Below are 13916 nucleotides of genomic sequence, written 5' to 3' on the forward strand. Positions count from 1 at the left end.
GAAGAGAAGATATACTTAGAGCACTGCACTGTATTTATTGACACCATAAGTTTACATCATCTGTTTATGAGATGAATGGTCTGAAATGGTGGCAACCACAGCTGCAGACCTCAATCTGTGGTGCAAACAATTCAGCTTTTTGGCAATGCTGTGATATTCCCGCTTCTTGGGGGCACTTGCAACATCCCTCGTGGCACTTCGTGTGGGTCCCGGGGTGTTATTCAAGGTTTACGTTACTGGACTCAACACGGAGGGAAGGTACACAAGAACTCTGAGAGATCACTCGTTACCATGCTCTGCAATTTACTGGAGAGAGAAATTGCTTCCACAGGGATGATTACGACATTTTACTCAGAAACCCATGTCACACTAAGTGCTCCAGTTAACCATGGGCAGGAATGATTGAACGCTGCATCTTTACCTTTGTCTATATTCCTCTCCACTGCAGATGGTGCCAAATAGATTGATTTATATTTACAGGAGTAAATGATGAAATAGACTAGTATCTACATATATCGTATGAATTCACGACATCTCTAACTTTTTCTTAATGTTTTGATATTTCTAAGCTACACAGTTTGTCTTAAGAGGTTTTTAAAATTGTTAAATTGTTTTCAAAAAATTTTCCAACATACTTATAGAAAACAATTGGCATACAAATGAGCCCATGCAGTTCAAGCCCATATTGTTCATAGGTCAATTGTGTTTCTTTCCTATCACTTGCTGTATTTGGGCAGCTGTGTATTACAATAGAAGAACACCAGGTTTTGGAGTCAGATAAAATTTGAGGCCTTTCTTTGCCCAGTATTAGCTGTTTGATCTTGAGCAATTCACTCTCTCAGAGCTTCCACTTTTGAGCTGTGAAATGGAATCGTGATAAAAATGTTGTCATAACTTCACATGACAGAGCGGCCAGCATGCAGGGCTCACATCCCGGATTCACATGAGTTCACCACCTGCTTTCATAAAGACACACGTCCTAAGGCAATGCTGAGCCAGGCCGTACATGTCGATTTGATGTCTGCTTTGCAGCTACCTGGCTTCCTGGCAGGGTCAGCTCTGGCAATACCCAGAACAGCATTTCCAGCCACCCCCACGACTGACGAAAGCTCACCCCACACCTAGGACTGCAAGACATCATCTTATTATGTTCCCTTTCCTGAAAAAAACATAAAGGGTTGTATTCTAAAATTACGTATTTTTTCTATTTATATTTATTATGAAACAATTATAGCAACAATAAAGGGAATTTAAAAGATAAATTTACTACTACTATGTTTTGTCATCTGATTTTTAAAAATGTCAATAATTATTAATATGACCTTAATAATAGGACAATAATTATTAATATTCTCTTTCATGCAATGTGAATTTGTACATATAATTGTATAAATTTATAGTATAATTACTTAAAATATGTTGTAAGATTTTAAAATATTTCTCAATGGTCTTTTGATTATTCTTCAAATATCATTAATTTAAGGAATATCCTTAAACATTCTCATACATATAGCTCTTTGATTCCTCTGAACTCAGTGTTGTAATGGACTCTTCTTTAGATTCAATTCTGAGGAGTGAGACTGCTTGATCAAGCAAGGGATTGTTTTTCCACTGTCTAGCCTCACAAAGAATGTGTTGTAAGTTCTACATAAGGAAAATTATTCATATATAGCTCATTTCCCCAGATAGTTCCTGTAGCTCCTTTAAAAACAATCACTCAGCCCTTGTGGATCGCAGTGTGTTGATACGACTGGAAACCCTGAGCACTGAAGTTCAAGGTCAGCGGCTTGCCGTCAACAGTCAGTCAGCGGCTGGCCAGGCCATCGGGTTTCCTCGTCTGGACTGAGCCTTCGGGTTTCCTCGTCTGGACTGAGCCTTCCGGTTACCTCGTCTGGACTGAGCCTTCGGGTTGCCTCGTCTGGACTGAGACTTGACCCGGCTTCTTCCCACCTCTGGGACCTGGAACTCCCTATCTTTAGAGCATTTGCTTTAGAAAATGTATTATTGTATGTTCTTTCTCTGCCATTTGATACCTGAATCTTTCTAGAAGTCTCTTGCTGGCTGTACAACCCAGGACTGTCTTTCTCAAGGAGCTGGGAGCTGTCCCTTCAAAACGTGATCACTGGGAAAACGGCATCATCTCCTGTCCCTGTGGAAGGATGGAGCCCAGCCTTGGTGGGTGCCTGGCTCTAAGCTGTGCAACCACCTCCTATCATGAAGATGGGGGAAGCTGTTTCTTTGCAGGAGGCCAATTAACAGACAATGATGGCCCCAATCTCCTTCCCAGCCCAACTTGTAGAAACCCTCTCATCCTTTGTTTCAGTGGAGTTGGGTTTAATCTCTCTCTCCTATCATAATAGACTTGAATAAGGTCTTCTTGCCTTCTTCGCCTTTAACTCTGGTGCAGTTTTGTCCTGACATGGCTTTAGGAAAATCATTTAGGAATTCTTCCTCTCAGTGTTGATATTATCCAAACAGGACTACCCCGAAGATCCGTGGAGAACACGTTCTAGAACTCTTAATGGCCACTTGCGACAGGCTCCCGGAACACCACTGCTTCTAGCATGTGGAATAGAGCGGGATTCGGGATGAGCTTTGCAGCCACGTGAGTCTGGGCCCCATCCCCGTCTCTGCTTGGCTTCTGGAAAGTCCTCGTCCACTTCCTGCTTCTGAGTTCTTAGCTACAAAACAGAGTTCTCCTTAGGTGGGGAGAGAATTAACTCAAGGACATAGCTAAGTGCTTAGCAAGGTTACTAGGGAAGTACTCAATAAAGACAGCTATCATTACTAAGATCCTCTGCCAAACATATGAGAATATTGACTTTTCCTGAAAATTTAATGGGGTATCTTTAGGTTGAGAGGATGGACCCATGAATTTCACACAGGACGCTCCATAGTGTCCAGAGTGCTTTTCTGCCATGCTGCACGAAAGCTGTTTATCATTTTGCTCACGCCTGCAATCAAGGCTGATTGATGCAATTTTCTCATCTATTTCGTGATGAGTGTTGAAATATAGAACCCATAATTTTAAGAGTTGGGAAAAGTAATTTTTAGAAGGTATCAGAGAAAAAACAAAACCACAACTTCAGAATTTGATTTCTGGTCTAAATATTAATGAGTATACTTTGAAATGGTAATTACGGATATTTAAAGAATCTATATGAAAAAGTATTAGTTCTTATGACACTCACATTTATTTACATTTCTGAAAATGAACTGAATGCATTTACTTTTAAATTTATGTATGCTAAATGATAAACATCAGCAATTAAATGTGTGTAAAAGCAGTCAATATGATTTTGTAAGATCACTATTTTAAGACTTCCAAATAGGACATTCAACTCATATAATTTAATCTTTTTAAAAATATTGAATGCTATAGATTTATTATTATTATTTACCCCATTTTTAGTTTAATACCTTTGCCATAGCCATTCTACTGGCTAATTTCATGATTTCATAAATACTTCATATAATATTTACTGACTAAAATTTTTTATAATCTTCCTGGGAAAATGAGATGGTTCTATAGCTTACTAATGAACCACATATGTAAGATACAATAATCTCTCAAAGACACCCCAGTACCTAAAGAACATCTCAGGTGCACGGAAGGAGAATCCTCTGAAACAAGAGGGGGCAGAAGCGAAAATGTGTTGATGAGGAGCCCATGCGAAGGAAACAAAAAGGCCAAGAATTCTTCTACGAATTCTTCTGTGGAAATGTGATGGATGAAATGACCTGCATATCATCTACGACCAAGAGGCTCATGTTAACAAAAGGCTTCCTTTTTACCATTTTCAAAATAATGCATTCCTGTCACAGATAATTTAGAAAACAGAATAATTTTTAAAATGAAAGCAACAATAACTAGAAAAGCCATCACTGAGAGAAAACCACAGTTAATGTTTTATTCTATTTTCCTCCATTTTTTAATGAATATGCCTAGCACAGAAATGTTCACTTTCTGATCAATGATTGTTTATTACAACCTGTAATTAGGAGTCTTAATTTAAATACATCCGGCCTTTTCCTTCATCTCCTTCATTACCATATTCAACAAAAGTAGGAACAATGCAGAAAAATGTTGCCCAAATAAATTTTTCAAAAATGGGAAATAAATGTATTTATCATTTGATAATATTATTATGGAAATGTATTTCCCTTGTACATGTTTCCATTAAAGGCAGTCTGAAATTCCAGATTTAAATTTAAAATAAAGCAACTACAGATAAAGAATATTATTTTTGAGGATATTTTCAATTTAAGAAAACAAACCAAACTTTGAAAGACAAATCTTTATTCAAAACTTCTAACTTTAGACTGATAACTCTTTACAGTCAAATTCTCAGACTAAAAGGTACGTACATTTAAACTTTCACTTAATATTCCTATTTGTCTCTGTTTTGTGTACTCCTACATGAAAAAGACACAGGTGGTTTGTTTACATGATGCACTGAGTCACATACTAGGACACGGTGGCACCCGGCCACGGTGAGCGCATCGTCGTCTTGCTGTGGAGACACCTCTGCAGTCAGGTGGGCGGGGGCCTGGGCTAGGGCCCTGCTGCACCTCTAGGCTACGGGCAGCACCACCAATGAGGTGTGTCCCCTGGAGGAAGGCTCAGTCCTTACCTACCCTAGGAACCATGAACAGCAAACTGGCCAGACCCTGGGGCAAATTTGTATCTGATTTGTTGAAAACAATTTCAATAACAGCAGCAGCAGTAACAAAATCTAAAGTTCTTGGAATAAATGATTGTAAGTGGACGTCATAAAACACATCTCTCCCCTAAAACACACACAAACACCACATACCACATAAACACAGACACACCCTGTCATCCATTCATCCTGCCTTGATGAGCAACAGGGTGACAGCTAGAACCCATGTACCAGGTAGGGCAGGAGGATGGGTCCAGATCGTCACATTATTTTACTATTTCAAATTTTAGTATTTCAATGGACCACGCAGAACAAACAATCCTCTCATTCTACAAGCCCGAAGGGCATCTTATTTGTATGAAAGCATCTGAAGTGCAAAAGATACCTACCTTGTGAACTCTAAACAGCACCTCACAGAGGTGATAGGTCCTTTCTGCTTGCACCCAGTTGAATGTGCTCACCTGCAAGAAACAGAGAACGTTCCATGAAAAGCAGCATGCTACTTTTGGTTGAAAAATCTAAAAATTTACAATAGCATGACTGCATGTGTGTCCACCTCAATTAAATCCTAAGCCCCATTAGTATAAATTGGTAACACTAAACTTTACATACTGCTGTGAGTTTTGATGAGTCGCCACATCCTCATCTTTGTCAGTTTGTGGCAAATATAATAGATCCATTATCGACAGGAAAACGTCTATCTCCTTTATCTTATCTTAGATAAGATTGATATCTATGATATCTTGTCTATCACACGCAATTGGGCATAATTTTAGAAAACCATTTTGGATTCCTTTTAGATTAAATTAGGGATTAATTTTGGGTAACATTTAATGCATGTGAAAGTGAATGAGTTTATATATTTGCTGGAGTACAAAAATGGACAGAAAATATTGTGTGGACAGTCTTTTGCTTTTTAGAACTAAACTTAGCTCTATTTCAGAAATGAATGAAAAATCTACTAACCAATTTAATTAAATACATTTTTCGTTGGTCTGACCTGTTGTAGTTCACAACTATTTCAACAATAATAATGGCCAAACTAATCTCACTCTCGAATAATGCTGTATGTTTCACAATTCAAGCTCAGATATTTAATCTCTAAGTTGAAATATTTCATGCAGAAAAATCTAAAATATTCAACAATGTAACACATTTGATGTTTTTTATTGTCGACCCTGCACTTTTTCCTTTAGCCAGTAAAAATAATCCAAAGTGCACTGAATTATGTCTTTGAAACACTGAAATTATCTTGGCTTTAATTAATTGGTGACCTTCTGGTAATCCTTGCAGCAAACAAAATTTTCGAGACTTTTTCAAGTCATCACAACTGAAATGTGGAAAGTTACACAAATAGTTTTGCCATTTAATATTTAATTGCCCTAGAGTCAGCTCATTGCAATTGTGATTTTGGCAATAAAACAATAAGTGAAGGGAACAATTTGAAAGTGAGAATGGCCAATTAGAATACGAACTTTAAGGTTCCTTTTGGATCTGGTATTCAGGCCATAAGAGTTACATCTCGAATTTGCTAGAGGGAGTTTCAGGTGCTTATTTCAGAGTTTAAAAGCCAGAACTCCAGCACCCCTTCTCTTGAGAGCCGGGGAGCCATGCTGATGGATGCCTGAAATAAAACATCACCCTGAATTCCACAGCAGTGCCCGCTGATTCCTCAACACTGCACCTGTCCCTCCCTTCCCACTCCTCCCGTTCCCACCCTGGCCAGTGTTTTATGCTACTGCCTAATGTCAGAGCTCAGGTGCTGGTTCTATTACTGGAAAATACAGAATTATGGATCCACCATTTTTATCTTTCCCAGTTAGGACAATGCTGCTTATTTTTGAAGGCTGTAAATATAAAGGGGGAAAAACCCCCACTAAACACCCTATTCAGAGACATCTTCCCAAGTTTACTTGTTGCTATAAATATACCTTATGCATATTCATGGTTTTATACTTTTCAAAATATAGTTAGTAATATCAGCATTTTCCCATGTCATTAAATGTTATTCAGAAATACAACTGTAACTACAGCTTAGAATTTCCGTGTGGAGTTACGGTTTTTGTAAGCTTTATCTTTGTGATGGACATTGTAGATTGCTTTTAGGTTTTCACCATTGTCATCGTGCTGTGATTAATATATCTGGTCACTGTATTAGCTTATGTCACATTGAATGCATTTTCCATACTAGTCTGATATCAATACGTGACAAAACAGCAGGGATTTGAGTCCTGTTCTAAGACAAAGCTTGGAGGGAGCTGTGCTCTTTGTTGTTCGCAGAAGCAGGTCTAGTCTCTCCCTCCTTCCGCTGCATCCATCATCTGTTTATTAAGCCCCCTTCTGTTCGTCCCTGTGGCGTCTGCTTGTTTTGCCGTAGTCCTGCCTTCCTCCTACTCTTTTATTCCTCCTGCCAGTGGCCGTGTCTCCCCCTGGGGATCCCTTCTCCGCTCCCAGAGCTATGACCTTGCCCCCAGCCCAGGGAGGCAAGGTGCAGTCCACACACAATTCAGGCCAGAATTCTCATCGTCTTTGCCACCGTGATTGATTCAGGGAAGAGAATGTGCCTCGATCGCAGACACAGGTAAGAAGGTGGTCGGGCTTCGGATGGAACCATTTCTATTGTGGACTTGAAGAAAATGCTGCCACCCTGAGAGCTGTGGGAAGTCCCCTTGAGCCACATGGATGTTATGAGTGTGGCAGTATCCACACTAGCTCCTGGCTGTGACAAGGCACCAGAGGACACAAGTGTTAGGAACAGGGGAGGTGGGGGCGGTGAGGGGCACAGGCTACTCTTCACCTTCCACTGTTTTCTGTAAATCTAAAATCGTCCAAAAAACAAGTGTATTAATTAAAAAAAAAAAAAAAGAAGTGGGTCTTTCTCATCATTGTTCGTTCCCTGCTTACCTGAACCTCACGGCTTAAGGACTCAGCTCAGACCCAGCCCTGAGGCCTTTCCTGACAGCCCTGGCAGGTCTCCCTCCCCTCTTCCAAGTCCCAGAGGCCCTGCCATCGGCATTCCCCTGCTGACACGCAGCTCAGGTGACTTCGTGTGAGTGATCCTTTCTGCAGAGCACCCTCAGCCTGGCTCCAGCCTTTCACAGATATCCTTCCTCTCCCTACATGGATGTGATGTGAACGCTTCTCTAATTTAGTGAAAGTGCAGGCATCAGCTTCCTCTGAGTTTCTGCCAGAAAAAAATTATCACCAAAAAATTCATCATGTCCGTTAGGGCTCTTCTCACTTTTCCTTTCACGAGTTATAGCTCTAGAAAATATCTAGGCTACAACAATTCAAGGCTGAACATGACCATGTAACAGAAGGGGGTTTTTTAAGATAAAACCGTGTCCAAGGTATCCAAGAAGAGCATCTCGTGTGTTGGTTAGGTTCTGCGTAGCTTGTAGTTCAGATAGGAGGTAGTCTGCTGCAACAAAAGTGAAAAAACTTGGCTAAATTCAGCTTAATGTTAGGAAAGCTAGTCAAAACCCTCTCTGTATGCATATACAAATGTGTGTGCGTGTGTGTCTATACAGTCATGCACCACGTCACAACACTTCAGTTAACAATGAACTGCACAGACCACGGTGGTCCCACAGGTTCTAATGGAGCATATACAGAAACCCGGTCAATGGAACTTGATCCTGGCCTTGCAGATCAACTAGAGGAAGGAACTCATAGTCAGTAATGGTGCCAGAACATTTGGTTTTCTATATGAAAATATACATAAATAAAAATATACAGCCCATCTAGGTTTCCGTAAATACACCCTATGATGTTTGCACAACGACAAAATTGCCTAACTGTGCATTTTCTGGAATATATACCTGTCCTTAAGCAATGCGTGGCTATATATACATATGTGTATTAATACATGTAGTTATATATATATATATACACACACACACACACATATAATTAGAAGATTAATGTAAAGCTCAAAATTCAAGGTGTGCATAGCCCATGATGCAGTGACAATACTGAAAGCCTGGAGTACTGTTCTGAAGCGGGGCACTCCTAGTATGTTTGTGCCACGCCTGAGTGTGGCCAGGCGTCACCTGCCGATGCACATTCCTGCGCCCCATCCAAGCGGTTCAGATTTAGCAAGTTTGGAGTGAGGCTCAGAGATCCTGACTTTTTATTTTTAAGCAATTTACTGTTGATGTATCCATCATGACTCCCAAAGTGCAGCATGGCCAGCAACAGCCTCGGCATCTCTGGGTCCCTGTTGGTGATGTCAAGTCTCAGGTCCGCACCAGACCAACCGTATCACAGCCTGTGTTTTTAAGAAGTATTCCCAGGTGATTCATAGGTACATTGGTGTTCTTGATGTTTTATGAGGGGAGTCTGATGTGGTGGTCTTGTGGGAAAACAACCTGAGGAAAGAAGCCTGACACCTTTTGAAAGGAAAGGAAGGCCGAGGGTGGGATGGAAGCAGCCACTGTGAATTGCAAACGAATTCCTTACTGCAGAGGCTTGTTCAATCACCGCTCATCAGACAAACGAATTCCTTACTGCAGAGGCGTGTTCAATCACCGCTCATCAGACAAATGAATTCCTGACTTGGTAAATGACTGGCTCCACGCCATGGCTTCCTGAAATCCAGACTCCACGCCACGACTTCCTGAAATCCAGGGCTCCCTAATGCAGTCATCATGGCTTAGTTTACACGATTTTCCAGGACTGCACCTCTTATGTTAAAAGAGGGGAAACCCTCTGCTGAGAGGGGCCCATGCAGCGTGAACGTCTCTGAGGCACTTTTATCAGCCAATTTTCTCTGGGGAATGATTTTGCATGTCGGGAGAGAGATCCACTGGCTCTACCATCATGCTTCTTCCTCAGAGCAGTGACTTAACACCAGGGCAAGGGAACACGAGGTATGCAGATTCCTGGATTTCCTCCAGACTCTCACAGAACAAAAGAGACGTAACGGATGGTAGACAAGATGGGTGGTTTTATAACTATATATCATCACTACGGTTTTCCTAATAATGGCAATTGAAATTTTCTAAGTATCTGGCCACATTTGGCTTGAAATGGAGCCGAAATTGTAGATTACAAGATGCCATAACTTGGTACCTTTGACTGTTATCGTAGAACAATGAATATGTAGCCCCAGAACAATATAGTTTGCTCCATCTACAAATCTTCATTTGAATTATTTTTTCCAAGTAATATTTTTAATGATAGAATAAAACTATGTAATTGATAGTCTTAAAATTGCTAATAATTCTTGCATATGCATAGGCAGTTGCTACATCATTGATATATTAATGCCATACAATTCTGTAAAATTGACTTTATAACTTATTTTGACACATTTTAATGATGTTTGAAAACAGGAATAACTGGAACATCTTTCAGATTCTAATGTACAAATCAGAAATAAATACTCTGGCTAACAAAGGAGAGTAGGGTGTGTGAGTTGTTGAGAGTCCCGGCTTTAATCTCAGCTCTTTCAGCATCTCCTGGTGCATGCGAAAGACAGAGATTAGGGACCCACCAAGGTGGGCTGGGCCCTCCTCACGGAATAACTGAGCTGTGAAACACGGACCTGCTTTTTCCACTCCAATTCCTCCTTTCCATTCTTCTATCCCGTTTCCCTTCTGGTACGGTTGGGGTCTGTGACTCCGCCCAAATCTCATGTCAAATTATAATCCTCACTGTTGGAGGCGGAGCCTGGTGGGAGGTGACTGCATCACGGGGGTGGCTTTGCCCTTTGGTGCTGTTCTCCTAATAGAGTTCTCATGAGATCTGACTGTTTACAAGTGTGTGGCATCTTCTCCCTTCCTCTCTTCCTGCTTCTCTGGCCACAGTTCTATTCTTGTGATACAGTTCTCATGAGATCTGATTGTTTAAAAGTGTGACATCTCCTGCCACTCCCTCTCTTCCTCCTTCTCTGGCCATGTAAGACGTGCCTACTTCCCCTTTGCCTTCTGCCACACTGTAAGCTTCCTGAGGCTTCCCCAGACGTGCTTCCTGTACAGCCTGTGGAACTGTGGGCCAATTAACCCTCTTTTCTTTATAAACTACCCAGTATCAGGCATTTCTTTAGAGCAATGTGAACACGGACGAATACACCTTCTTTTCTCTATTCTCCTTCAATATTCTTCCTCTTCCTCATCTTGAACGAGCTCAAAAGCCATCGTTCAAAGAAGGACTTTACCTTTTAGTTTTTCCTAAGTTGCCATGATAATCTTTGGGTCCTTGTAAAATTCACTAAGATTTTCTGACGTAGACTGCTGAGAATCGAAGCTCTGTGAATATTTCTACATTATTGCATAGTGAGGGCTTTCTGAGCAACACTCACTGGCACCTGGAATGAAGGACGATGGTGCAGTGACCCAGCCATGGGAGTTGGCAATAGTGAATCATTCGGGGACATTTCACACGGATGGCCCCTGAAGCCTTTGGTTTATATTCCAAAGTGTGATGGAAGAGAGACCTCGGCTTTCTCTCCTGAGAGAGGTCTGATTGGCGTTACTAAGGGGGAGTCTCTCCTTCTGTGGGGAGGAGGGTGGGTGGGTGCTGACCATCCTATATGAGCTCCGAGAGTCACGGCCCCACGTGCTTCTCCCGTGGCTGACATCTCTGCCCGCACAGAACTCTGGGGCAGGGATGGGGAACCGGCATTGAGACGTTCTGTGAGTAATTAACAACCTGTCTCTGATCCAAAAACCTCATGTTTATGTCAGGATAAAATACATTTAAGATATCGATGTTAAAACCTTAACATAAGGTTGTTTTAGATCTGGGCAAAGTAAGACTGCTACTGGCAAACTGCCACCAGTGCCAGGATATAAAATGTCAGGCCAGAAAAAATATTAATACATTATAAATATTTAGATGTAAATTTATTCACCATATTGTGTGTATTGATTTTGCAATGAGAAGTTGGTGAATACTAATACATGATTTTGTCTGTTAGATTCAAATGCTTTTACAGCTTTTTTTTTTCTTTGAAATAGAGTTTCACTCTTGTTCTCCAGGCTGGAGTGCAAATATGAGGGGTTGATTTCTCCTTGATATTCTCATTAGAGAGGACTTGATGAGCTCTGCAAAACACTCAGCCCACCGCCAAGCATTAATAGGCCTCAGTACTGATTTTATAGATTATTCCACCAGTAACCAGGCAGCATCTTCTCCATGTCAGAGGTGATGCTGGACATGGTGCAGGCAGCAGGAGCCCAGCACAGGCAGCTCCCAGGTCCATGGAAACCAAATTGCGTTTCCAGTGTTTTATCAAGAGAGAAAACTTCCACACCAGTCATCCATTGTATGATATTTATAATGTACTAATCATCCTTCCTCAATCTCCCTACAACCCTCACAGGTAGGCATTTACAGTCTTCTATTCTCATTTTACAGGTGACGTTGAGTAATGACAGTTGGAGATCACTAGAAATTTATAAACTATATGAAGTCATCGGGAAGTATACAGATAAAACAAGTCAAATCAATCTAACTTTTGGATGGAATATTCATAAAAACCTGCACCTTTTTATCTCTCCAGTGCATTACTGGTATTGATTACCACTGAAAAAGTACAAATTATCCAGATCCAGAAGAAATGAGTGGCTTCTTTCTCGTGGATCATCAAGGATCCAGTTAGATGAACTCAAGGTTCCTGCAGCCTCACAGCATCGGGAGCTCTCTGCGTACTGGGCGCCTCCAGAGTTTCTATGGCTACCCAGTTCTTGTCTCTGAACTCAAGCCTGGTGGATCTAACTCTACTCAAAAACCTCCCTTTGGAAATCTTTAAACATTTCAAACTTACAAAGATCCAGCACTCACCAATGAGTACATCCCACAGTTCCCATCTCAGCAAATGGGAGCATCACTGCCGGCTGGAGTCCCTCCTCTCACATCCACACGCCATGGTCTGGGTGTGTGTGCATGGGGTGTGCATGTGGTGTGTGCGTCGAGTGGTGTGCATGGGGTGTGTGTGTGGTGTGTGCATGAGTGGTGAGCATGTGTGGTGCATGTGTGGTGTGTGCATGAGTGGTGAGCATGTGTGGTGAGTGTGTGGTGTGTGCATGAGTGGTGTGCACATGTGGTGTGCATGTGGTGTGTGTGTGGTGTGTGCCTGTGGGTGTGTGTGTGTGTCTGTTTGTGTTGTGTGTGTGGTGTACATGGTGTGTGCATGTGATGTGTGTGTGGTGTGTGCATGTGTGGTGTGTGCATGTGGTGTGCGTGTGGTGTGTGTGCATGTGGTGTGCGTGTGGTGTATGCGTGTGTGCGTGTGTGGTGTGTGCATGAGTGGTGTGCACATGTGGTGTGCGTGTGGTGTGTGCCTGTGGGAGGTGTGTGTGTCTATTTGTGTGGTGTGTGCATATGTTACGTGTGTGGCATGTGCATGTGTGTGGTGTGTGCATGTGGTGTGCGTGTGGTGTGTGCATGAGTGGTGTGCATGAGTGGTGTGTGTGGTGTGTGGTGTGTGCATGTGTGTGTGTCTATGTGAGCTTCCTAAGCACTACTAGACTCAAAAGCTTCACAGACTGTGCAGTCTATATTGGTGTAATTAACAGTTATATATTTATACTTAAAAATTTAAATTATGAAACTATGCTTACTTGAGGATAACAAAATTTTTATATTTCAGAGATCTGGGCAGCTAAACTGTCAATGACCATTTTGGATGGATGCATACAGTTTAGAGTAACATCCAGCTTCCTTAAATTGCAGCCTAAATCTATCTGGGGCTAATTCAACTTCACAGGTTCACTAAATCTTGAGAATTACTCTCTAGGCTCATTCGGGTCTTCGCTGACCCTTTACAAGGAACAGCGAGGCCTTCAGAACCACAATGATGGAAAGAAGCCCTGCTGATGGCTCTGAAGAGAGAATGGAGACGGTGCCAAGTCATCTTCTGCAGAAATTACTAGAAATAAGAAGTTAATGAAAACAATCATGTTCTAGGAATGTTCCGGAGTGAATGCAGAAGGAGAAAGAGACGATAGATAACTTTTATAGGAAAAGACAAGAAAGGGGCCATGAATACAAGATAAGGCACAGTTTCCCACACCAAAGATGAAACTGTCTCTGAGGGGCTGGAAAGCAAGTAAAGGAAGAGACCTCGAGAAGAGCAAAAAGAGGGCAGAGAAGGAGAGACAGAGAGAAAGACAAAGAGAGGGAGAGACCTACAGAGAGAGCCAAAGGCAGAGACAGATGGAGAAAGAGAGAGACCTCGAGAGGGCAGAGAAGGAGAGACAGAGAGAAAGGCAGAGAGAGAGAGAAATAGAGTCAGAGAGAGACAAA

At 41.7% G+C, this 13916-nt stretch overlaps 1 protein-coding gene across 9 annotated transcripts in view; it reads right to left on the reverse strand.

Annotated features, from left to right (window-relative positions):
- The window catches only part of SNTG2 (syntrophin gamma 2), a 388440-nt gene that overhangs the window by 97594 nt on the left and 276930 nt on the right, over window positions 1-13916 (reverse strand). For all 9 annotated transcript variants that reach the window (XM_055378685.2, XM_031008374.3, XM_055378682.2 and 6 more), the window contains one exon: window positions 5054-5125. In XM_055378685.2, coding sequence (XP_055234660.2) covers window positions 5054-5125 — 72 coding nt within the window. The remainder of the gene's footprint in view (window positions 1-5053; window positions 5126-13916) is intronic.

This window comes from Gorilla gorilla, chromosome 12 (assembly GCF_029281585.2).
Source record: "Gorilla gorilla gorilla isolate KB3781 chromosome 12, NHGRI_mGorGor1-v2.1_pri, whole genome shotgun sequence".
In the NCBI taxonomy this organism is placed as follows: domain Eukaryota; kingdom Metazoa; phylum Chordata; class Mammalia; order Primates; family Hominidae; genus Gorilla; species Gorilla gorilla.